General features: G+C 43.2%; 1 protein-coding gene across 1 annotated transcript in view; it reads left to right on the top strand.

Annotated features, from left to right (window-relative positions):
* Positions 1-25,374, top strand: part of SIDT2 (SID1 transmembrane family member 2) — a 1,446,738-nt gene that overhangs the window by 777,367 nt on the left and 643,997 nt on the right. The window contains exons 16-17 of the mRNA XM_044080965.1: positions 13,734-13,800; positions 24,700-24,768. Of these exons, the coding sequence (XP_043936900.1) occupies positions 13,734-13,800; positions 24,700-24,768 (136 nt within the window). The remainder of the gene's footprint in view (positions 1-13,733; positions 13,801-24,699; positions 24,769-25,374) is intronic.

Here is a 25,374-nt window from a genome sequence, read left to right as displayed (position 1 = left end):
AAGTCTGCTCAGAATCTAATCTTAATCAGTCCATAGAACTTCCTACCTTTTTCAGGCACCATACCAATAAATTGGAATACATGTTACACATATTGGACATGCACAGACAGCTGAGATTTTACCTGGATAGGACAAAAGAATTCCGGAAATCGGATCAACTTGTTGTTTCGCATGCGGATAGTAAGAAAGGACTTGCAGTATCAAAAATCACGTTATCCAAATGGCTTTTGGACTGCATAAACTTTGTTTATTCATCTTCCAATCAGTCTATTCCGTTCAAAGCTAAAGCTCATTCTACTAGAACTGTTTCTACTTCCCTGGCCAATGCTGCTCGTTTACCGATAGATACCATTTGTACAGCGGCTACCTGGGCTAGACCTCATACCTTTATCACTCATTACAAAGTGGACAGGGCTTCCTTTGGTTCCACTGATGTCCTTCAAGAATGCAACTGCAGTCATAACATATGGGTTGTCCTGCCTCAGGCAGCCCTCGGTCGGCCGGATTCCAAAGTCTGGGTCTGGCGTCAGCTGGTGTCGCCTCTTCTCCGACGTCACAACGGCTGGAGTATAAAGGCATCGGCCGACACCATCTTCTTCAGACTTTCTTGCCATGCGGTGCCCGAAGCAGAAGCAGTTCGCAAGTGCCGGTCGGTCAGCTCCTGTGTTTTCAGTTACCGAAGTCATCTAAAAGCAAAGTACCCCGTTGGGGAACATTTTTTCTTGGCTCAGCCGATGTCAGAACAAATTGAGAAAGTTAATAATTGTTTGTCTTGCGGTAAACAAATACCTCATAAGGACTTCCATTCTTACTGCCTCCCTTGCCTGGGCCCAGACCACGACGTCTCGGCCTGTGCTGCCTGTGCTTGCTTTAATAAGCGCACTCTCAGGCGCCAGGCAGAATTTGCCGAAGACTTTTTCGGCGAATCCTTCGCTTATATCATGCCGTCGGAACAACCGACTACACACATTTTCAAAAAGCGTAAGGACCGGGACCGACATCCGCGGCCCGCGTCCTCTACCGATATTTCTCCTAAGCCCTCCGCGAGTGCTTCGGTCCCTTCGGAAGCGGTAATTCAACCGCTCCAGGCCGACAACACAGCGGTAACACGTCCTTCGGTCCCGGAGACTACACCGGTGCCGGTTATTGATTTTCCTCCAGAAACCGAAGTTCTGGATCTACCCGACACCATTCCCATGGACAAGGTTACTCCTGCACGTGGGGCAGCTAGGCCTCCTGTATCCATGTCCATCAAGGCCTTTGCACAGGCCAAGGCCCATCCTAAACCTACTGCCCAGGCCCCTTCTTCTGATAAGCAGATCATGTCTCTTGCTGCAGACCTCATCTCTCTTATCAGGGGGTCTCAGCCTCACCCAGACAGAGGTTCTCAGCCGCCTGCAGAGAAAAGGCCTAGACCTGAGCAGGCTGACAACCTCTCTTCAGATGAAGACTCTGGGGATTCTGAGCATTCAGATACACAAGAAGAATCCTTCCAGGCCTATGAGGACTCTGATGCTGAGGAGTCAATTCCCTCTGCCTCTCCTCCAGAGGATTTTTCTTTTGGTGAAGTCCTCCACTCTATGAGGGAGCATTTTAAGTGGCAGGGTCAGGAATTTTCTGATTCTAGGAAAAGGCTACGTACCTTCCTCAAGTTACCCCAGCACAGGCCTTTAGCTATCCCTCCAGTTATGGATGTCCTGGATGATGTTTTCTCCGACTCCAGTGCTAACCCCGATTCTCTCCCTCCTGCTCCTGTCAAGCCAGACAGATATTACAGGGTCCCTGACACTCACAAGCATCTCTTTAAGGCCCACTCTGTGGATCTTGAAACTGTTTCACAGGGCCCCAAAGGAATGGCTACTTCTTCAGCCAAGAATCCTCTGCCAGCGGATAGGGAAGCAAGGTCCCTGGAGAGATGGGGTAAAAAAGTTTATACCTCTACCACCCTTGCCATGAGGTCACTTAACTGCCTTTTTCATATGTTTCAGTACCAGGATTATTTACTGGATGATTTACAGAAAAAGCTAGCCTCTCCTGAGTCTATTGATAGAAAGGCATTGCAGGATCTGGTCCATAACACTCAGCAGGTTAGCAATCATTTTCTACAGTGTGGTTATGATGCATTGGAGGCTTCATGTAGGGGAGCTGTGACAGGGGCTGTTATACGTAGACATGCTTGGTTAAAAGAACAGCCACTGCCAGACCATGTTAAAGTAAAGTTACTTGAGGAAAAGGCTAAATAAGTTCAGACAGTCAAAGATTTCCTCCAGGTTCAGCCACCCAGATTCAGCAGGAATTGGCCTTCAAAGAATTGGTCCTTTCCAGACACTGACAAGTTTCAAAGGGGAAAAAACAGGCATGCTCGAGGTAGAGGGCAAAACCGAGGCTCCTACAGGGGCCGCCAATGGCAACCACCAAATCAAAGAAGTGGCACAGGCAGTCCAACTGCACCACAAGGACAATCACTATGACTTGACTTTCATGCCACCTACCAAAGCTCAAAGAGAAGCACCTTTAGGTGGAAAATTATCCTTATTCTCAAACAACTGGCACATCTTAACCAAGGACAACTGGATTCTGGATTTAATAGACAAAGGTTACAGATTCCACTTCCATACTTTACCAATAAGACAAGGCATGCCAAACCTGCCACATCATCAAAGGGCAGAGGCACTCATTCAAGTTTCAAAGCTGCTAAGCATAAAAGCAATAGAAAAGGTCCCTCCTCAGGAACAAGGCCAGAGATTTTACTCAAGACTGTTCCTTGTTCCAAGAAAAGAAAACAAATGGAGGCCTATACTGGACTTGTCTACTCTAAATACTTTTCTCATTGTGCCAAAGTTCAAAATGCTGACGTTACAGCAACTCCTTCCCATGCTGGGCAAGGGTCTTGGCTGGTCACTCTGGACCTCAAGGAGGCATACCTGCATGTCCCAATCAGACACAGTTGCAGAAGATACCTCAGATTTCTTGCAGGGACAGAGCATTATCAATTCTCAGCATTGCCGTTTGGCTTATCTACTGCACCCAGAGTGTTCACAAAATGCCTGGCATCAGTAGTGGCACACTGCAGACGCCAGGGGATTCAAATATACCCCTACCTTGACGACTGCCTGATACAAGCAGACAACAAACAAACCTTGATAACAAACTTGGACTATGTCATTCAATTGCTACAGGCCTTGGGATACACAGTCAACATTCAAAAATCAAGACTACTGCCATCCCAACAGATTATTTTCCTGGGAGCCAAACTGGACACAAAAGCACAAATGGCCTTCCTCACAGAAGAAAAACAAGAGCAGTTACCAGACTAACTACTTCAAAGGCCTAGCAAAGCTCTCCCAGCTGACTGCATGGAAAGTCCTGCAGGCCCTGGGGTTCATGGCATCTTGCATTCTTCTGATGCCTTTGGCAAGAATTCATATGAGAAAGCTGCAATGGTACTTAAAAAGCTTATGGTCACAACACAGCCAAAGCCTAGAGGACGTAATCCCACTTATTCCATGTCTGCAAAGAGAATTCTTGTGGTGGGCTCAAGCAAGTCAGTTAAACCAAGGCATGTCTTTCAACAAACCTCAAGCAGGTCAAATCATTACAACAGACACCTCAGATCATGGATGGGGGGCGCACATGGAGGACAGATGCATCCAAGGGCAATGGAACCCAAGGGAAAGGCATCTGCACATAAATCAAAAAGAGATGTTGGCAGTGATACGTGCAATCGAGACTTTCGAAAAATCACTTCAACAAGGACATTTGCTAATAAGGACAGACAACACCACGGTTATGTGGTATATAAACAAGCAGGGAGGCACTCATTCTTATCCCCTCTGCAGATTAACAATGATTCTTTGGGAAAAGTCCCTGAGCCTGAAGATCCACTTACAATCCCAGTTTGTGCCAGGCAAGGACAATGTTCTGGCAGACAAGCTGAGCAGAAATTTCTGGGATCCACATGAATGGATGCTGCTTCCTCACATTTTCTCACAAATAACAAGGGCATGGGGAAGACTGGACATAGATCTCATTGCTTCTCACCTGAACCATCACCTGGAAAAGTTTTGCACAAGAACTCACCATCCTCTAGCCTGGAAAACGGATGCTCTCTCCTTCAGCTGGAATTCCCTAACAATTTATGCATTCCCTCCTCTACCACTACTGACCAAGGTGATACTGAAGATCAAAGCAGAACGACCAACATGCTTTTTGATAGCTCCAGACTGGCCAAGGCAGCACTGGTACCCATTGCTGTTGAGCATAACTCGGACCAAGCCGTGGCCTCTGCCTCTATGGCCTCTGCTTCTAACCCAGTACAATTACAGGACTGTTCATCAAAACCTGCAAACATTGCATCCGACAGCCTGGAGGTTACCATAACTTCTTCTGATATCTCTCTTTCCAAAGAAGTTCAAGAGATTTTACTGGAAGCACGCAGACCTTCCACCAGAAAGACCTATTCAGCCAAGTGGAAGAGATTCATCATCTGGAATGCCAACAAGGGTCAGGATGCAACAGTATTGAGCATACCTCAGATATTAGAATACTTGGCAGAATTGTTTCATACTGGTCTCTCATATTCTTCCATAAAGATCCACGCTTCAGCAATCTCAGCAAAATACAATTGTGATCCACCTGTGTTCTCACATCCCTTGCTAAGACAGTTCCTAAGAGGGATAAAGAATATTAAACCTCCCAGAAAACCACCAGTACCTGCATGGGACCTCAATTTCGTCTTGGAAAAATTAACTCTTCCCCCCTTTGAACCAGCAGCATCTTCAGAAATGCAATTTCTCTCCTGGAAAACGGTTTTCCTATTGGCAGTAACATCAGCAAGAAGAGTCTCGGAGATACAGGCACTCATGGCAGTACCTCCCTTTCTCATGTTTCATCAGGACAGAGTCTCTCTAAGGACCAATCCTTCTTTCATGCCAAAAGTAATTTCCAGGGTGTCTCTAAATCAAGCCATTCACCTGCCTACATTCTTCCCCAATCCTCAAAACAAGGGGGGAAAGCTGCTGCATACTTTGGGCATACACAGACAACTACTCTACTACTTGGACAGAACAAAGACCACCAGAAAGTCTGACCAACTGTTCGTAGCCTATGCTGCTGGAGTTCAAGGAAAAGCAATCTCCAAGCAAACAATTTCAAAATGGATTGGACACTGCATCAGATTCTGCTATTCCTTTCATGGAAAAGGTGTACCAGCCAATATTAGGCCACACTCCACCAGAGCTATAGCCACATCCACAGCTTTCCTAAGAGGAGTGGCTACAAAGGACATTCTAGAGGCTGCTACATGGAGCTCCGTGCATACATTTACCAAGCACTACAACCTGCCTTTATACTCCAGATCCCGAGCAGGCTTTGCTTCGGCAGTCCTGCAGGGCATTTTAACTACACCATCCCTTTATTAGTTCCAACCACCCCCAGCTTGGCTATGGTATTCAACCCATATGTTATGACTGCAGTTGCATTCTTGAAGGACATAGTACAGTTTTGTACCTACCATAAATGTAGATGTCCGATAGATATGCAACTGCAGTCGGATTTTCCCTCCCTCCTACCCCTCTGCAACTTTCTTTTTGGGTCCACTACCCCTATTCCTATTAGCTGGGGGTATCTTTTATGGTGTATCTGTTTATTACTGTTGTGCATGTCTGGAATTGTTTATCCATTCACCAAATTTAGCCTTCCTTGGAGGGCACCTGGCATCTGGGGCAAGAAACACTGAAGAAGATGGCGTCGGCTGTTGCCTTTATACTCCAGCCGTTGTGACGTCGGAGAAGAGGCGACACCAGCCGACGCCGGACCCAGACTTTGGAATCCGGCCGACCGAGGGCTGCCTGAGGCAGGACAACCCATATGTTATGACTGCAGTTGCATATCTATCGGACATCTACATTTATGGTAGGCACAAAACTGTACTTTCTCAGGAATGTTCTCCCGTGAGCCACCCGGGGTTTAGGGTGCTAGGGACGCTACCCGTGTGTAAGAACAAACGGCGAGATCGAACAACTTCACATAAAGAAGTTATGTTCTTACCATAACGTTTCATGTGAGTTGTTCATCTTGCCTTTGTTCTTACATTCCCACCGTCCTTCCCCCTCCGTGTTCTGGAAGAACAGGTACGACTGGTGGCTGGTTGTCTTTCTCGTGGTCCCCTTAGACTGACTGTCTCTAGGTAATATACGTGTATATGTGTATGAATACGTATGCATGTGTAAGAGAATATGTCTTCTGTTTTCTGGTTTTCATAGCAAACTAGATCTGAGGGTTAGCAGGAGAGGATCATGGGATAGGGACTGTGCCTCGAGCTTCTCTTAGATGCAGAGCTTGGAATGTGGCCGACTTGGAGCCGAGGGATCGGCTCCGAACCCAGTGTGTAAGAACAAAGGCGAGATGAACAACTCACATGGAACGTTATGGTAAGAACATAACTTCTTTTTTCTTGATGTCAGTAAACAAGAACTGGTTATTAAGGAAGCTGTTTCTCTAAGTAGTAACACAGGGTAGAGCTAGTTTAAAAAAAAAAATGCAGTATACATAGTCTGTGATTTTTTTTAGTAAGTAACTAAATTAAATGACAACCACACCCACAGACTCAAAAAAAAAGAAAACAAAAATGTTCATTTCATCATGGTTTGGTGTTTCCTACATTTTAACACCACTTTGGGACTATTTACAGGTTTTTAACTATTTTTATATGTAATTTCTGAGTCTGACCACATGGAGTCTAGCATCTTGAAGTAATTCTGATTGCTTAGTCTGCCTCTGTATATATCCCACAATGCAGTTCTTGTCTGTAAAAACTTCCATCATGCAGGCCTTTTTCTTCCTAACGCTCCTGTCACTGCATTGAATATACATGCATGCACTGCTGTGTTTCAATTACTTTTAAGTAACATTTCATGCCATTCAATAACTGTTTAATACTCACAGTGCAAGTGCCACAGAACAGACTTTCCAAGTACTATTTACTGCTGATTCTGTTTAGAATGGCTAAACTGCAGTCTTTTGTGAAGCCTGAATTGTACTACTTTGACTCATCTCCAACTCCCCTTCACATCTAGCTTCCCTAGCTGTCAAAGTGTTAAGGATAATTTGAGCTGTTACCTGCTGTGATTGACAGCTCACAGCAGGAAACTTGACTCATGTACTGCTTCCTTGTTCTAGCCTTTGTTTGCTGTATGGATAGGGGAAGGATCGGGGAGATGCGACATCACAGCATGGTTGGAATTTTAGGACGGTCGTGGTGATGTCAGTTTGGAGAGGGAATTGGCCAAAAAACTACCTGTATTCAGTGGTTCTGATGACTGCAGTGAATTGGAGACTACAGCAGCTTTTCCAGGGCGGGATAAAAGTTTTTTGAAAATGAAACACCACAGTACAGTAAAGTACTGTTCTAGTGGAGAAAAATAGTCTATTTAAAATATTTTAAATGCTGTATTGTTTATTCATAGCAGGGACAGTAAATAGGGAGAAAAAGGACAGAGAAGTTGAGCATTTAATAATCGAATCCCATTGTTGTCCGTTAAAACCCAAGTTATCCACTTGGCCTTGTGGTGTTCATCTTGTATCTTCTACATTGGGAGGGAAGAATTATCTCTAATTATTTCCTCAGTTATATAGGAAAATAATTTTTCCTTACATATTGTACCAGAGGTAGACTGCAGTCATTCACTAAAGTGAAAAAGTCTATAGGAGGCTGACTGTGATAATGATTACTTACAACAAATGGGTGTAAATAATTTTTGCTTTCCTGAAAGCAACTAAGTAAACAAGATGCCTGTACTTATCACTTTTAACAGAGATATTCTGCAAAGGATAGCCAACTGTCCGGCCAGCATACTGAAGACTTTACAACTTTTAGGCACCATATGTCAAATATATATGCCCTGGCCCATGGCATAAGGTACATATGTGATGTACAAGTGTCCAATCCTCAGAACGTTTTTGCCACCATTACAAACACGACCTTGAATTCAGGTTGCAAGATATTTACTGAATTGGCTCAGTTAGCAAGCCTACTAGAGAACTGCCCCTTTGCGTCTCTTCCTTTTGGTTTACATTTTGCATGTCATTCAGGAAAGGAAAATGTGAATGTGGGAGGCAGATTCCCCATAAAGGTAGACATGAGCCGTGTCTTTTTTGTTTGGGTGCTTTGCATGACCATACTCTGTGTGAGATCTGTAAGGCGTTTGTTCCCCAGATTCTCTGCTATCATCTGTCATCCATTTCCATTTATTTGGGGAACCAGCACTTAAAAGTATTAGCTTAGGATACCATGGCTTCTTAATCCACCCACCTTGACATTCTGCCACTTAAGAAAAAAACAAAAGGCGCAGACTGAATCTCTTTCTGTCCAGCTTCATTAGGACATATCTATCAGGTTGGATGAAGAATCCAAGTACCTTTCAGTGCCTTCGCCAGCTCCCTCTGTCATTACTTAGTTGGAGGCTGACACAGGGCTGCCTCCATGCATGTCCGTCAAGGCTATGCCTATTTCTGATGTAGATGTGGCTAGGTAACAATGGCTGATTATATCAGAGGGGCCTAGGGGGATTCCCCAAATACTTGTTAAGGAAAGACGTGCCTGGTACCCTCATTGAATCTGGGTACCCAGAACCTCCTAGGTGTATTAAAGCTGATGCTCCTTTGAAAAGAAACAGAAGACTAGTCATATGTGGCCCCTGTGGCTAAGGATCCACAAAAGGAATGGCAGGATATTCCTTAGTGACATGCCTCTCAAGTGTCCAGATTTTTGCAGAATGTCCAGATTTTGACTCTTATTTTTGGTGTGTTCCTCATAAATTTGTAGTTTTTTGGCACATCACTGAGGATTGAAGTCACTAATGACACATTTGAGTTTCAGACTTCATATCCTTCAGAAAATACATGCTAATAACACATCCTGTTATTTTAAATACTTTGAGTTTGTAAGAGCTATATTTAAAATCTGTGTCTATTTTTGGGCCTTTGTCCCTGCATTGTTTTAGGCTTTGTCCAGATTTCTAGCCCAGAGAGGTTGAGAGGTGGTATGCTCGTTGACTCTTCATTGTTCTAATGGCTGTAAAGCCCACTCAAGGATTATCTATTCCTGCTTCTATTCTCTTGTCTTCTACTCCTTCCAAATGTTCTAGGGAGTCTGATTCCTCTGAATAAGAGTTGGATTTAGACTCTGGTGATGAGTCACTGGTGTATTCTTCTTAAATCCACTCTCCTGTAGCCCTGGGGTCTGAACAAGAGGATTCACTTTCTCCTGATTTTTCTGTGGAGGAATTATCCTTTTGGGGATACTGTCATCTGTATGATGGAACACTTTTAAGTGGGATTGTTCCCAGGATTCTGGCATTCAAAAGAGGTCCTGTAAACTCTTGAAAATAGATTTTGTTAGGCCTTCTGCTGTCCCTCCAGTTTTGGATGCTCTTTTGTGGACACTTTCTCTTTGGCTTCTCAGGCCCCTGATCAAAGCCTCTTGCCCCTAAGAAGCCTGACAGTTTCTGTAAAGTTCTGAAGCTCCAAAATTTATGTGTAAAAGTCCTTCCTCTGATCTGTCTGTTGTCATCTTCCTCTAAGCTTTTACCTTCTGCTAAGGACAGTCATGTTATGAAAAGGTATGGAAAAATGTGTACACTTTTGCTACCTTAGTTTTCAAGGCCATTAACGGATACATATGACTATGTATGTTCTGGATCTTCTTTCTAAGATTGGGGGCATTCTGAGTGATATGCCTAATTCTGAGGCAAAGTCTTGTGACATTTACTTTTTGAGTTCTGTTTCTCATTTGGCCTGTCATTCTGTGAAATGCAGCTATGATGCTAACAGTGCCTCCTCTAGGGCTGCTGCATCTAGATATGTGATGGTGCTCTTGGTTGAGCCTACAGGCTCTTACTGAGGAAACCAATGCCAAATTACTGGATTCTTCTTTAAACAGTCATAATTTCTTTGACACTGCAGCTGCTGAGATCTTTAAGAGCCTACAAGATAGGTTGTGCAGGATCTGAAACCAATCTTTTTCTCTTTTCCTAAATTTCAGAGAAATTATCGGTCTAAGCCTTCCTTTGCCCATACGCAAACTAGAGAGCTTTCTAGATGTAAGGCTTCCAAGAGAGTTTTCCTGGCAACCCTTTTTGGCGTACTAAGAGTCAAAAGCCTGCTTTATCTGACAAATCTGCTTCCATCTGACATTCAAAAACTTCTACCCCCTCAGCTAGATTCCTTTATCCCTCTTTACTGGCTTTTCCTGTCTGGCAGCATATTACCAGAGACTCATGGGTGCTTTCCATTATCCAACGTGGTTATTTTATGGTTTGAAGTCCCTTCCCACATTCTTACCCTTTTTCTTGCCAGCTGCCTCATTTTCCTTTAGTTTTTTGGGATCTTTTGGTACAGGAGACCATCTGGCCCATTTCCCCTTTTTTTACTCCAAAATATTTAAGATCCCAAGGAAGGAGGGGGTCTTGGGAGCCCATTCTAGATCTTTCCTTTCTCAACATGTTTCAAAAAGTTCCTTCCTTCCAGATGACGTCTCTCCAAACGTTTCCTCTGTTGCTTCCCCAGGCTTTTCTGATGTCCCTGGATTTTGAAGGATGTTTACCTACACATTCCTATTTGCCCTCTTTTCAGGATGTTTTTATGTTTCTCTGTTTCTTCCCCATATTATTAGTTCTCTGCTTTGTCTTTTGGTCTTTCTGCAGCTCTGAGGGTCTTTACCAAATGTCTGAATCCAGTGTTAGCCTTCTGCAGACTTCAGGGAATTCATGTAGTCCCTTATTTGAATGACCTTGTGATTCAGACCCCATCTCAGCAGCTCCTACTTAGGATCATCACTTCACTGTGTTTCTTCTTCGCAGTGTAGGGTTCTCCACAAATCTCAAAATATCTGTATGTGACTCCCTCTCGGAACAGAGTGTTTCTGGGCTGGAAGTTTCAAGCCATACTAATGATGGCTTGCGCCCCGCCCCCAAGATTCTCTCTCTGTTTACTTTCAGTCTATTCTCCCACTTCCAGTTTTTCTTGCAAGAGAATGTCTGTAAGCTCTCAGGTACATGGCATCCGCTATTCCCACGGTTCTTGTCACCAAACTCCATATGACAAAATTTCAGTGGTATTTCAAGAACTTTTGGCTTTAGCACTGCCATCCTGTGGATTTTCCTGTTCATGTCTTTCCCTGTCTTAACCTCAAGCTCCACTAGTGGATTCACCAGATTTCCCTGAATCCATGTCTGTCTTTTCAGGTTCGTATTCCCACTTGGGTGCTGTACATGGATGCATTTCATCAAAGTTGGAGAACTTCCTCCAGCATTCTCAAGGTCCAGGGGCTCTCATTCTGGCCCTTCATGCCTTCCAGTCTCTTTGGGTTCCAGTAAGCATTTTCACAGGCAATACCCACAGTCATGTGGTATATCAACAAGCAAGGGGCACAAAGTCTCACTTTCTTTGCAGGCTGGCTTTTCAGGCTTGGCATTTTGGCATTCTACATCAGTTGTTCCCCCAAGTCATTTATTTTCCATCGGAGCACAGTCTTGTGGCAGGCACTTTGAACAGGTCCAGGACAGATCCTCATGAATGGATGCTTCACAGGGAGGTGCTTCTGGATGTAGCACATCAGCAGGATGCTCCTCAAGTAGATGCTTTTGCCTCCCCATTCATCAGATAACATCTCCAGTTCTTTTCCAGAGTGCTAGGTCCTCTGGCTTGGAAAGTTGACACCCTGTTTTTTTTCTGTAAGGGGATGTTTCTGTATGCCTATCCCCCCCCCTTCCTGTGCTGTCAAAAGTCCTCCAGAGAATCATGTGGGACAGGCTCAGTTTTATTATCGACTCCTTTTTGGTCCAGACAGCACTGGTTCCCCCTTCTTTTTAGTCTGTCCTGGAGCATTCATTGCATTTTACCTCACAGTATAGATCTTCTTGCAAGAGACAAAGGATCTCTTATTTACCCTCACTTGCCTATTCTTCAGTTGACTCTGGATGATCGGGTTTTGATTTGATTTAAACACCAGTTTTCTGAGGACATGCTTCAAGTTTTGCAGGAGGCCAGAAAACCCAGTACTAGAAAATCCTAAGTGGCTAAATGGAAGATATTTTCTGTTTGGAGTCTGTCATGACCTGGATCCCTTTTCTGTAGGTATTCCTACTGTCCTTTCTTGTTTATGTGAGTTGCTCATTTCTGGTTTGGCATATCTGATAAAGCTCATTTCTCAGCAATCTCTGCTTGTCTGCCTGTGAATTTATTCTTTCTTTCTTGTTTTGAAGACAAACAATTTTTGAAAGGTGCCTTTCATATTAGGCCTCCAAGAAAACCTATTCCTCTGCCTTGGAACCTTAATTTTTATTCTGGAGAAACTAACTTGGTTTCCCCTTTGAGCCAGCAGTTTCCTCTTCCTTGTTGCATCATACTTGGAAGAGTGTAGTGCTAGTGGCTCTTAAGTCTGCTAAAAAGAGTCTATGAATTTCAGGCACTCATGGCTGTCCCACTTTTTTTTTTATCAGGAAATACAGGGTCTCTCTTCATACTAATCCTTCTTTTATGCCAAGGCTAGTTAGTAATTTGTATTTGAACCAAACTGTTCATCTTCCTTCCTTTTCCCCCTTCCGCATGCATGGCTCATTTATTACCTAGGCAAGACAAAAAAAATTAGGAAATCTGAGCAACTTATTTATTTCTTTTAATTCCTGGAAATTGGGTTTGGCCATTTCTAAGCAAACCATCTCCTCCAGGATATCTAAGTCCATTTCCTTTTATTATTCTTTTCATGCGCATAGCTTTCTTATTCTGTTCATGCTCATTGTGCTAGGGTGGTTGCCTTTTCTGGTGCTTTTTTCAGGGTCTGGATACTAGATCCATTTTGGAAGTTGCTACTTGGTCTCCTGTACATACCTTTAGCAAATATTACAAGTTGGATGGCATTTCTAGGGCCAAGGTGGGTTTTACCAGAGCCACCCTTGATGGGTGTTTGGCAGGGCTTCTCTGACTTCCTCCTTCCATCCTCTCCAGTAGCTTTTGCAGTCTCCCAGTTATAAAGGATATTGCACATGTAATAAGGAAGGACATAGTACAGTTGGTAAGATTTTACCATAACAGTATTTCTTCTGCTTCTCACTGTCTCAGTATTCTGTCCCTCCCTTCTTCCCTCTTTTCTTCTCCGTTGCCTTCCTTCTGGCCAAGGGGACTTTCTTGCACCCTTTTCTCCATCTTCTTTTCCTGGATGTACACATTATTACCTTTCTCTTGGGTTTCTCTGGTTCTTCTGGGGGCAGCTCAGTTCTGAGGATTAGGCCCTTGTATGTCACATACATACCTTATGCGTTGGATGTAGGACATACCGTGCTTGAAAGGTAAAAAGTTTTTGGTATGCTGGCCGTACTTTCAGGTATCTTTGGCAGGAGATTCCAGTTGTAAAGAATACTTCAATGGTGAGAAGTAAGACACACGGTAAGATCTTTCACATACTGTACTTTATGCCTGCATGCTGTAAGTATCCATCATCCTTTTCCCCCCAATGGTACAGATGAATACAGCACATTTTGAGTCCTCACTGGTGCTGGAATGTGATGTTTTTATTTTAGTAGTTTGTTTTGACGATAAGGGAATCCTCTGTTTTAGTCTTTGCATCCACCGGTGGTTGCTGGTTTATCTTCTGTAATTCTGAGGTGACTGTTACATAACATCACTGTTTATTTACAGTAAGAGATTTATTGTACTTTTTGTGTTTAATTCTGGGCGGCAAAGCAGTGACTCCAGACTCTGTCTTAGGAAGTTCGTTTGAAGGTTACAGCTATGGCTCTTTGGGTAGGTAATAATGTGATTATTGTTTGGACTAACCCTCTGAATTTGCCCATTTCTTACCTCTTTTTGAAGTAAATTCACACACCTTGCTATTTCTTTGAGTCATGCAGTCTGACAAGACCTTAGCTGTTGTATGAGATTTGCGCATGTAATCCACTTGAAAGTGTTGCTGCTGGATGGGCTGTGTGTTTCTACCTGGCAGCTAACTCATTCCATTTCCTGGTAGCCAGTGCTCCATCTATTTTAATATTGTCCACCTCAGCTAGTTTAGACATTCTTTTCTATGGTTATGCCTGTAAATTCTAGTCTTCAGTTTAAGATACTAATACACCTAGTATTTCACCTTGTTGGCAATGTGTTTGGAAATTGCATTACGTAGAGAGATGTCGGGTAGGAACAGGAGTGATATGAATGAGTATAGTGGTGTGTGGCTGGGATGATGAGAGAACTGCACATGCAAAAGACTGCTGCCATTTTCAGAAGTAAGTGCTGCAGTTAGTGGTATAGTGTATCACAGCAGGTACGGGAGGCCAGAAACAAAATGTAATATTGTTGAGACTTTAGCAACACACACACACACCAAATACTGTTATTAATCAGCACACACACTAGCATCGGAGTGGAATAAATTATCTATATTTGTTCATTTGTTTCATATATTTGGTTAAAAAACTAAACACTGCACAGTTGAAATGAAAAACAGTTAACCAAAGTGCATACATAATGTGGTAAAATAATCAAAGCAAGTTTAAGAAAAGCAGAGCACGTAGTGACAGAATGCTTTGCACTGGGGTACAGGCATATCCTTTTGGGAGGGTAATACCTAAGAACTTGGTAAATGAAGCCTTTGTCTCACTTGTTTTTATCAAGAAAATAGCTAATACCTCAAAACTACAGCTGGATAGGCAAAAAAACAAAAAACTTCAAGCCTTGCTCTCAGAACAAGCAGCAACCTACCATCTGATGAGCTGAGCAAGTAAACAGACATGAACTACAAATATTTTTATTTTAATAGGTAAGACTTGATTGTGCAGGGTTTTTTAAGTAAGTAGTAGAATTTTAGATACAGGCCTTGGCTCATTCAGAAGCCAGCCTGATTCCAGAGCCATTGGATAATATCGGAGAACCTAGAAGATCCAGTCCATACCCTAGTTTTGTAATTCTGGAGCCAGTATAAACTGACAATGTCCATATCAGAGAACCATGGTAAGAAGTAATCCTAGTCATAATGTGCCATTCAGGTCAGGTCAAGTGATCCAGCCACTTGTCTTGCTGTCCCTCACTTTTATAAGCTATAGCAGTGTCATTGCACTGACATGTGAGAGATGCCAAAGGAGAAAGAAAGCATAGGTGGCTTGAAAAAGCAGAGGTAAAAAAGAAAGTGTCTAGAGTAATTAAACCTCATTCCAGGAGCATTCCAAACAGCAAGAAAAAATAAGGTGTATTAAGTAAACATATGATATTCTTACAAAAAGAGGATGTTTAACTAATTAAAATACACGACCAGTGGTCAATATAAAATCAAGAGCCTAGCAAAATGAAAACAGTGAGACCAGAAAGGAAACCTGATTTAAGCAAAAGGATTCCAGTGCAACATAAGAGCTATAGTCATATAGAAAGTACAGTTGTGTAAAATCTTACCATAATAGTAGATGTCCTTCTTTGCACTATTGCAGTATTCATCACCTCTGGGATCTCTTGCCAAGGATAGCCCAAAGTCTGGCCAGTATAATAAAGCCTTTATTAGTAGGAGCATTGTGTGTTATGCTTGTGTGGGGAGCGTAAGTCTAAGACGTAAAGGTGATGTATGTATGCCCCCAATCCAGAACTGAAGTGCCCCAGGAGAACCAAGACCTCCATTAGAAAGGAGAAGCATGTACATCCAGAAATGGGAAGGCATGACAATGAAGAACCTCTCAGCTAGAAAGAAAATACCCATTTTTAAAGAGGAATGAAAAGTGGGTAGAAGGGAGTGAGGGAGTGAATACTGCAACAGTGAAAAGGACATTTACTGTTACGGTAAGATTTTACAGAACTATACTATGTCCTTCCATATCAGTGTTGCAGTATTTATCACCTCTGGGAGAATAAAAAATCTACTAGGAAGGTAGGGAGGAAGAAGGCAAGGAGGAACCCTCCACAAACCCATGAAAGATAGCCTTGGCAAATCCCACCCTGGCTGTGGAAATGACATCCAAGTTTTAATGCTTAGTGATTGCATAAACAGAAGACAAAGTACAGCTTCAAGGATAGAGTTGGTATCCAAACTCTTGAAGCAAGCCCCCGAGGAAGCTACTGCCCTAGTAGAATGAGCCCATATAGAAGCAGGCAACTGTTTGCTATGAAAAGTATAACAAAAAGAAGAGGCTTTGGAAATCCAGAAGTAGATGCTTAGTGTAAAAACTGCCAAACCCAATGTCCTGGAATGAAAATAAAAATGTTATCAGATTTATGAAAGGCCTTTGTTTTACCTAAATAATATTTGAGATGTCTGTGCAAGTACCAAGTATGAAGTACCTTCTCACTAGCAGACTTCTAAGAAGGGGAAAAAAGGAAGGAAACTGGGTAGACTGACTAAGCGACAGCTCATTAATCACCTTGGGCATAAAGGAAGCAGTCCTACAGAGGGACAACCTGTCTCTATGAAAAAACAAAAAAAAAGGATGGACTGCCATCAAGACATGGAGTTCAGAAACTGTTTTTGTGAAGGTCAAAGCAGTCAGTACAGCAGTCTTCCAGGTTCATTGTTACAAAGAAATAGTAGCAGACTCGAAAGAAGCATGAGTCAGTTTTTCGGGGACAAAAGTAAGATCTCAAGAAGGAGGAATAGGTTTTCTTAGGGGTCTGGGATGGAAGCCTTTTAGAAATTGCTTAACTTCAACTCTGTAGGCCAGAGGAGGATTCAGTGGCAGACAGGCAGAAAGTGCTGACAAATGAGTTTTCACTGAAGAATATGCCAGGTCAGCATGTAACACTTCATACAGGTAGGAAAGGCCCAAGGGAACCACCACTGAAAAGGGATCCTGGTGATGTTTAAGGTACCAGAAAGAAAATCTCTTCCACTTGAACATATATGATTTTCTGGTATTGGATTTCCATGCCTTCTGCAGGACCATAATCATGTCCTCTTAAAATTGGTATCGGAAAGGAATCAAAACCCTATCACCCAAAATGTCAGTTGGGGAGTGGATAAGTACGGGTGAAGGAGAGATCCATTTTCCTGTGTGAGAAGGTCCATTAGGCCCAGGAAAACTAGAAAGGCCTAGGGAAGCAACAGGGGAAACAGAGTCTGAATAGAAAGCATTCAGAAGGATGGCACTGTGAGAAAAGTGTTCGGAAAAGGAAGATCCAGGACATGTCTCCAAGACCCACCTTTCCTGGAGCCAGAAACATTCTTGAATAAAACCGTTGACCCCTCTTGGTCTGTGGAACTGGTTGCATGGTACCCTGGTCTACCAGACACTGCAGTACCCCTGGAGAATGAGGGAATTGCTATGCAGGATGTTGGGAGATACTGGAGAAGGAGGGAAAGGTTTTCCAGGCCTTAAAGTAACCCTGCCTAATAATGGAGAGAACCCAAGAGTCTGTGGTGATTTTTTTTCCCCAAAGTGGGAGAGAAAGCCTGAGTGACAAGGGAACCTGGTCAAGAGGAAGGGAGAGCAAAATGTCAGATAGCTGCAGCATTGTTAGGAAATGACTGCTTCTAGGGCCTTGGAATTTGAATTGGCTTATCAGAAAAATACATGTCTAGCAGCATTCTTACCCTTTGAAGGCAATCTTAGTAGGGTAGTTCCTGTGAAACTTGGGAATTGGAGAAACAAAGGTGTACTTCATAACATTTGTGACCTTGTCCTGATCCTGCAAAGTCTTAAGGAGCTCTGCCAGAGAAGAGCTAAACAAGATGTTCTTCATCTCACATTGCTGCAGTCCTTACACTTGGGTAGTCCGCTATCCACGGTCGGCCCGAATATCAAAGTATAAGGCTGACGTCGGTCAGGGCGCATTTAACTGACGTCAGGACGTCAGGGTACAAATGCGCATGACCGGCGCCATATCCTCAGTCTTTTTTGCCGCGTGGTCCGATGCAGAAGCAGCATTGCAAGTGCCGGTTGGCGTTCTGAAATTTTTCGATTTAGAAGTTTCAGACCGAGTTCGAAGTTGGCTAAGTACCCCGTTGGGGAATATTTTTGTTTTTTCTTGCCTCAGTCATTTACCGGATGTCAGAAAAAGTTAATAATTGCGTTTCTTGTGGGAAACAGATACCGCATAGAGATTATCATACTTTGTGTATTCCTTGCTTAGGGCCTGAGCACGACGTTGTTGGCTGTCTCTCTTGTGCTAGATTTAACAAACGCACTATAAAGAGAAGGTTGGATTGTGCTAGGTTAGTCTTTGGGAAGCGGTGCAATTATAAAATGCCGTTGGATGCTCCGACGCCCGCTTCCTCGAAGAAGCGCAAGGACAAGACAGTTAAGCCTAGGCTAGAAGAACCGTCTGTACCGGACGCCGGTTCTTTAGAGGTGTCGGTGGAGCCTGTGGCTCCGCCGGAGATTTCTTTGTGTTCCCTTCCTAAGGTGGCTAGGCCCTCTCCTTCTGTTACTAAGGCTTCTCCCAGGGGCAGGCCAGGTTTAGCTTCAGTTGGTGTTACCCCTAGCTCTTCCGGTACTATGCCCAAAAAGCATATGCTTGAAATGGCAGAAGATTTGATTACTTTGATTAGGGGTTCTATGCCCCCTCCTGCTAAGAGACCTAGGGTGGAGCCTGAGCTGGGGGGTTTAGAGCAGGCTTCAGATGTTTCAGAGTCTTCGGCTGAAGACTTGCAGGAGTACTCTCCTTATTCTGATTCTGATGTGGATGATTCTACTCCTTCTGCTACTCCTCCTGAGGATTTTTCTTTTTCAGAAACTCTTCATTCCATGAGGGAGCATTTTAAGTGGGAAGGTCAGGACTTCTCTGATTCCAGGAAAAGGCTTGGGAATTTCTGTTTTTACCCCAGCATAGGCCTTTGGCTATACCTCCTGTTTTGGATGTAGTGGAAGATGTTTTTACAGAGGCTTCTCTTCATCCTGATTCTTTGCCTCCTGCTCCTGTTAAGCCGGATAGGTATTACAGGGTGCCTGACGTTCACAAGTATCTTTTTAAGAGTCCTAGGGCAGACCCAGAAACTGTTAGTCAGAGGCCTAAAGGTGTTAAGGCTTCTGTTGTTAAGAATCCGGTTCCTACAGATAAGGAGGCTAGGGCCTTGGATGGATGGGAAAGAAAGTTTATACTTCTTCCACTCTTGCTATAAGGGCTCTGAATTGCCAGTTTCGCATGTTGAAATACCAAAACTATCTCCTTTCACAATTGAAGTCTAAGGTTGATGCTCTGGCAGTTGGTATTGATTGTAAAGAGTTGCAAGATTTAGTCCATGTTTCTGAACAGGTGGGTAAGCATTTTTTGCAATGTGGTTTTGATGCTGTACAGGCCTCGTCTAGGGTGGCTGCCACTGGGACTGTTCTTCGCAGGCACGCCTGGCTGAGGGATCAGAATTTGTCTGCACATGTTAAAACAAGGATTTTAGATGCTCCTTTACAATCTGACGTGTTGTTTGGGCCTCCTGTTGAGACAGTCTTAAAGAAAATGGAAGACAAGGCTAAGTCTATGCAGACTGTTACAGATTTTTTGCAAGTCCAGCCTCCAAAGTTTAGTAGAAATTGGCCTACTAAGGGGTGGACGTATCCTTCTTATGATTCCCAGTCTAGGGGTAGATCTAGACGTGGTAAGGGCAGAGCTCAGGGCTCTTTCAGGCCTAGAACAGGGAGTTCTCCTGCACAGGCTTCAGGTGAGGGCAGGGGTCAGTCCTTTCGTAAACAGACCCAATGACCTACCTTTTCAGCTGCCAGAGCCTGCTCGTCTGGCAGCACCTTTGGGAGGAAGGTTGGCACTCTTCAAAGAAAATTGGAGTTTAATTACCCAGGACAGATGGGTATTGGATATCGTACACCACGGCTACAGGTTTTATTTCCATACCTTGCCTCCTTTCAAAGGCATGCCAGACGTTCCTCCTCAACAAAGACTAGAGGCTCACAAACAGGTTTCTCTGTTGCTCCAACTAGGGGCCATACAGCCGGTCCCTCTACCAGAAGTGGGCCTAGGATTTTATTCTCGCCTGTTCCTAGTACCAAAGAAGGGGAACACGTGGAGACCAATTTTGGATTTATCTATCCTCAACACTTATCTGGACATTCCCAAGTTCAAAATGTTGACGTTGCAGCAGCTTTTACCTCTGCTGGGCAGAGATCATTGGATGGTAACTTTGGATCTCAAGGAGGCTTGCCTTCATGTTCCTATCAGACTCAGTTGCAGAAAGTATCTGCGTTTTCGAGCTGGGACTTCTCACTATCAGTTCTCTGCATTGCCCTTTGGCTTATCTACTGCCCAGAGTGTTCACGAAAGTTCTGGCTCCAGTGATAGCTTTCTTCAGACTAAAAGGAATACAGATCTATCCTTATTTGGACGACTGCCTAATTCTGGCTCAAGGAAGGGGAGAGCTTCTTCGTCATTTGGAATATGTGATAGCAGTGCTAAGATGCCTAGGGTATTCTGTGATCGAAATAAAGTCCAGTCTAGTACCCTCTCAAGACATGTGCTTTCTGGGTGTGAGACTGAATACAGCAGCCCAGATGGCCTTTTTAACCCCGGACAAACAAAAGAGTCTATCCCTTTACTTCCATCAACTATCTCATCAGTCCGGGCTGACTGCAAGGACAGTCCTTCAAGCCTTAGGGTTCATGGCATCTTGTATTCTGGTGCTTCCCAATGCCAAACTGCATATGAGGAAGCTACAATGGTATCTCAAAAATGTTTGGACACAGCACTGCCAGGATCTGGACACTGTCATTCAAATAATACCTTGCATTCAGAAGGAATTTTTGTGGTGGGCTCAGGAATGTCACCTAAACAAGGGACTCTCTGTGACCCGGCCAGAGGCAAGTCAGATTTTAACGACAGATGCCTCAGACAAAGCTTGGGGAGCTCATCTGAATGGAAAATGGATACAAAACAAGTGGCCTGTCAGACTACAACATCTACATATCAACATGAAGGAGATGTTAGCAGTCCAGTTTGCATTAATAGCTTTCAAGGAATTCCTTCTTCCAGGACAGGTGTTGATTCTAACAGACAACACAACTGTCATGTGGTACATCTACAAGCAAGGGGAACATTCTTATCCTCTATGCAGGCAAACAATGATTTTGTGGGAGGCTGCTCTCAGTTTACAGCTCAATCTTCAGGCAAGGTTTCTGCCAGGAGCACAGAACTCCTTAGCAGATGTGTTGAGCAGACGAATTATGGATCCCCACGAGTGGAAATTGGATCCTCAGGTATTTCAGAAATTGACAGTGTCATGGGGAACTCCAGACATAGATCTGTTCGCTTCTCCACTAAACCATCAGCTGCCAAAGTTTTGCACAAAAAGGTTTCATCCCACAGCTTGGAAAGTGGATGCTCTTTCTTTCAATTGGAGCAATCTTCATGTGTATGCCTTTCCACCTCTGCCTCTCCTCCCAAAGGTACTTCTGAAGGTCAGACAGGACAAGCCAAGGATGATTTTAATAGCTCCAGATTGGCCTCGACAGCACTGGTACCCATTACTGAGAAGTCTAGTACGGAAGCCTCCATGGCCTTTGCCTTCGATTCCACACCTGTTGTCACAGGAGGACAGCCATTTGCTCAATGTCAAACTTCACTCTCTTCACCTAACAGCCTGGCATATTCTGTTTTGAACCACAGAGGGTCTCAACTTCCACAACAAGTTTTGAATGTGATTTTGGAAGCTAGAAGGCCTAGTACAAGGAAAGTGTACGCAGATAAATGGAAGAGATTTTTATTTTGGAGTGCAGCAAAGGATTTTGATGTTTCTGAGCCTAATTTAAGTGCGGCTCTTCAATATCTTACTAAGTTACTGGACAAAGGTTTGTCCTTCTCTCCTATTAAAGTTCATGCTGCAGCAATTTCAGCTCAGTATGATTGCGACCCGCCATTGTTTTCTCATCCTTTGTTCAAGCAATTTCTTAGAGGGGCAAAGAATATAAGACCCCCACGAAGAGCTCCTACTCCTGCTTGGGATCTCAATTTTGTGTTGGAGAAACTCACTCTACAACCTTTTGAGCCTGCAGCTACTGCTGAGTTGAAATATTTATCATGGAGGACTGCTTTTTTATTGGCCATTACCTCTGCAAGAAGGGTTTCTGAATTGCAGGCCCTTATGACAGTTGAGCCTTTCTTGATTTTCCATAAGGATAGGGTATCATTACGTACTAATCCTTCCTTTATGCCTAAGGTGGTTTCTAGTGTGGCTTTAAACCAGACTATTCATTTGCCTACTTTTTATGCAAATCCCCAAAATAAGGGGGAAAAGATTTTGCACACTTTGGATGTACACAGGCAGTTGCGTTATTATTTGGACAGAACTAAAGGGTTCAGGCAGTCTCAGCAGTTGTTTGTTTCTTTTGCTTTGAGTTCTCAGGGCAAGCCTGTGTCAAAACGAACTATTTCTAAGTGGATTGGGTTTTGCATTGCTTTCTGTTACTCCCATCATGACAAGGAGGTTCCAGCTGGGATTAGGCCTCATTCCACTAGGGCTACTGCCTCTTCCACAGCTTTTTTGAGGGGAGTGGCAACCAAGGATATTTTGGAAGCAGCTACTTGGAGTTCTGTGCATACCTTCTCTAGGCATTATCACCTGCCACTTTACTCTAAGTCCAGGGCTGGTTTTGCCACTGCGGTTTTGCAGGGCATTTTGGCAGCTCCTGCTTCCTTATAGTTAGCCATCCTCCCTTATCTCTGCTTTGGGATTCTACCCAAGTGTAAGGACTGCAGCAATGTGAGATGAAGAACATAGTACAGTTTTGTACCTACCATAAATGTAGATGTTCGAAGATCCACATTGCTGCAGTCCAATTTACCCTCCCTCCTTCCCCTCTGTTCTTGGAGGTGGTTGTGTGGGTTGGGTTGTACATATTGTGTGTATTGTATATATTGTACATATAGTTAGTGCATGGGTGGTTGGTTGTTTGTTTGCTGTCTTTTGGTTTTGACCTTTCTTTTTAAGGTCTTCTGACATCTGGGGCAAGAAAAGACTGAGGATATGGCGCCGGTCATGCGCATTTGTACCCTGACGTCCTGACGTCAGTTAAATGCGCCCTGACCGACGTCAGCCTTATACTTTGATATTCGGGCCGACCGTGGATAGCGGACTACCCAAGTGTAAGGACTGCAGCAATGTGGATCTTCGAACATCTACATTTATGGTAGGTACAAAACTGTACTTTTTGGTTATCCAGAGAAGCATCCAGGACTGTTAGAGTGATGTTCTGGACTGAGAACATGTGTACTTCACCTTTATGCCCAAAATATGTCATTTCTAGGTAATATAGGCTTTTGGTATACTGGCTAGATGTTGGACTCTCCTTGGCAGGATATCCCAGAGGAGATGAAAACTGCAGCAGTGATATGGAAGGACATGATTTAACTTTGTTTTAGTAGTCCAGAGTTTGTGTAGCATACCATTGTTCATACAAGTCTTGATGATTTATTAAAAAAAAAAAAAAATCTTCAGGACCTGTACCAGAGATTACCAGAGTATCATGCACAACACCCACTGCACTGTTGATCAGATCGAAGTACTACTTCCTTGAGTTCTATTTTTCAAATGTGATATGGAGTGGCAGATTATACTGTTAAAAATAGTATTTGCTTATCACTGGTGATAGAAATGGACTTGCTAAAACAACATTAAATTTTCAGAGGTTACTTGTGGTAGAGCCAACTAATAATGCCAGTTACACAGGAGGCAGACGAGTTAACAATAACAAAAGAGGGCAAAAAACACATTATTTTAGCAATAACATGTAACTGAAAACTTTCTAGAGTTAGATGTATTAGTTGTACACATTTGCACAAGACCATTAAATAACAATAGCAAAATTTATTAGTGTAAAAGTCTGGCAAGAAGTGGGAGCGAGATATTTAGCTAGGTTTATGATAGTTGTGCACCAGCCCTCACCTGTAGCATCATAGAACCCTGAAGACTGTAATACTTGTGGGTGTGTGTGTGTGTGTATGTGGAAGAAGGGGTGGGCTAAGCTCTCCTGATCTTGTGATACAGGACTGTGCAGTAAGCTGTTAAAAATCTAATGCAAGTCCTGTCCGGGAGGACTGCTGGAGTCGAGTGCAGTCAAGGAATGGCAGTAGGGAGAGATGAATAGCTTTCTCTATGAGGGGTGACTGAGGATGGGATTAATAGAAAATGAAAACCAGAAGGCTTTCATTCTTAGCAGACAATAAAATGTCTGCTGTGCTATATTAGTGCTTTAAGGAAAGAATAGCTACATGCTTTGTGCAGTCTTATGTTGGCATAGCAGATATGGCTCATCTAGCCCTCTGTGCTTTTTACAAGTACCTAATAACTTGAAGCTCATTGATGTGATTGGTTGAATGGTACCGTGGTCTAACAGACCCTGCAGTACCTAATAACTTGAAGCTCATTGATGTGACTGGAGACTAAATGGCTGCTGCATTTTCTACTATAAATCCCACATTAGGGAGTCATGCAGTACCTCATATAGAAATACGCTTTTACTATTCCATACTTGTACAGTGTGTGGAGTTAGTCTACAACCTTGTTTGCTGTTGCTTGCTGTCTTGTTTGTTATACGTACACATACTTTTAATGCTACACATTTATATAAAGTGCAGAGTTAGTGTACAGCCTTCTTACCTGCTACTGCTTGTAGTTGAGTTTTCACCTTCATGAAGACTATAATGAAAACCAAGTTACTAGAAGAGCCTTTTTAAAGTCTGAAGCCACAATGCGTAGTATTCTCTTTATTTTTCTATTTTTTTTTTCTCTTTCAGGGAACAGTTCCAACTTCAGCTCAGAAGCAATTACTGACAGCATGACTTCAGGAGAAGCAGCCATTGCTGGTTAGTCCCCCTTTTTGAAAGCCTTGCAACAGATCTGAGGATGTGATGTGTTCCATAGAGTTTTTGAGTTTTATTATACTGTCTGTCAGAAAAAAAAAGACAAAACAGTCTTGTTAGAAGTCCTTTAGCCTTTTTTTCTTTGGCAGCTATTTTGTCGCAGAAATGTCATGTATGAACTGGCTTCATTGTGCAGAGATGGAGCCTTGGATGCACCCCAGATGTGTTGCATATAGAGGAGACTCCTAGGGAGGGCTGGGAGCTGGTAGCTAAGATTGATTCACCCGTCCTGAGAGGGGGTGGGCTTCTTTTGAACCCCCTCCACTGGACTGCCACATTGTTAATCCCCAGTACTGTGGTTAGTGTTGCCACCTTTTCATATACTCCAGATGTGAATTTTTTGTGGAAAATTTTAATTTTGCAGGACAAACCATGTGTATAGTTGGTGCAAAGTAGTAGTTTACTTTTTTGCCAAAATAAAATTTATTCTTGTAAAAATTGAGTTGCTTATGTTGTTTTGTAGAATATTTAGGTGTTTCAGATATAAAATAATTGTTTTATATAGCTTTTAAAGAAAAATTAGGAAGTATTTTATTTTACTTAAAATCT

The sequence above is a fragment of the Protopterus annectens genome, chromosome 8.part0, assembly GCF_019279795.1.
Source record: "Protopterus annectens isolate FY-2018-M chromosome 8.part0, PAN1.0, whole genome shotgun sequence".
Classification (NCBI taxonomy): domain Eukaryota; kingdom Metazoa; phylum Chordata; order Ceratodontiformes; family Protopteridae; genus Protopterus; species Protopterus annectens.
Note: the sequence above shows the minus strand (reverse complement) of the source record. Positions and strands in the feature narration are given on the sequence as shown.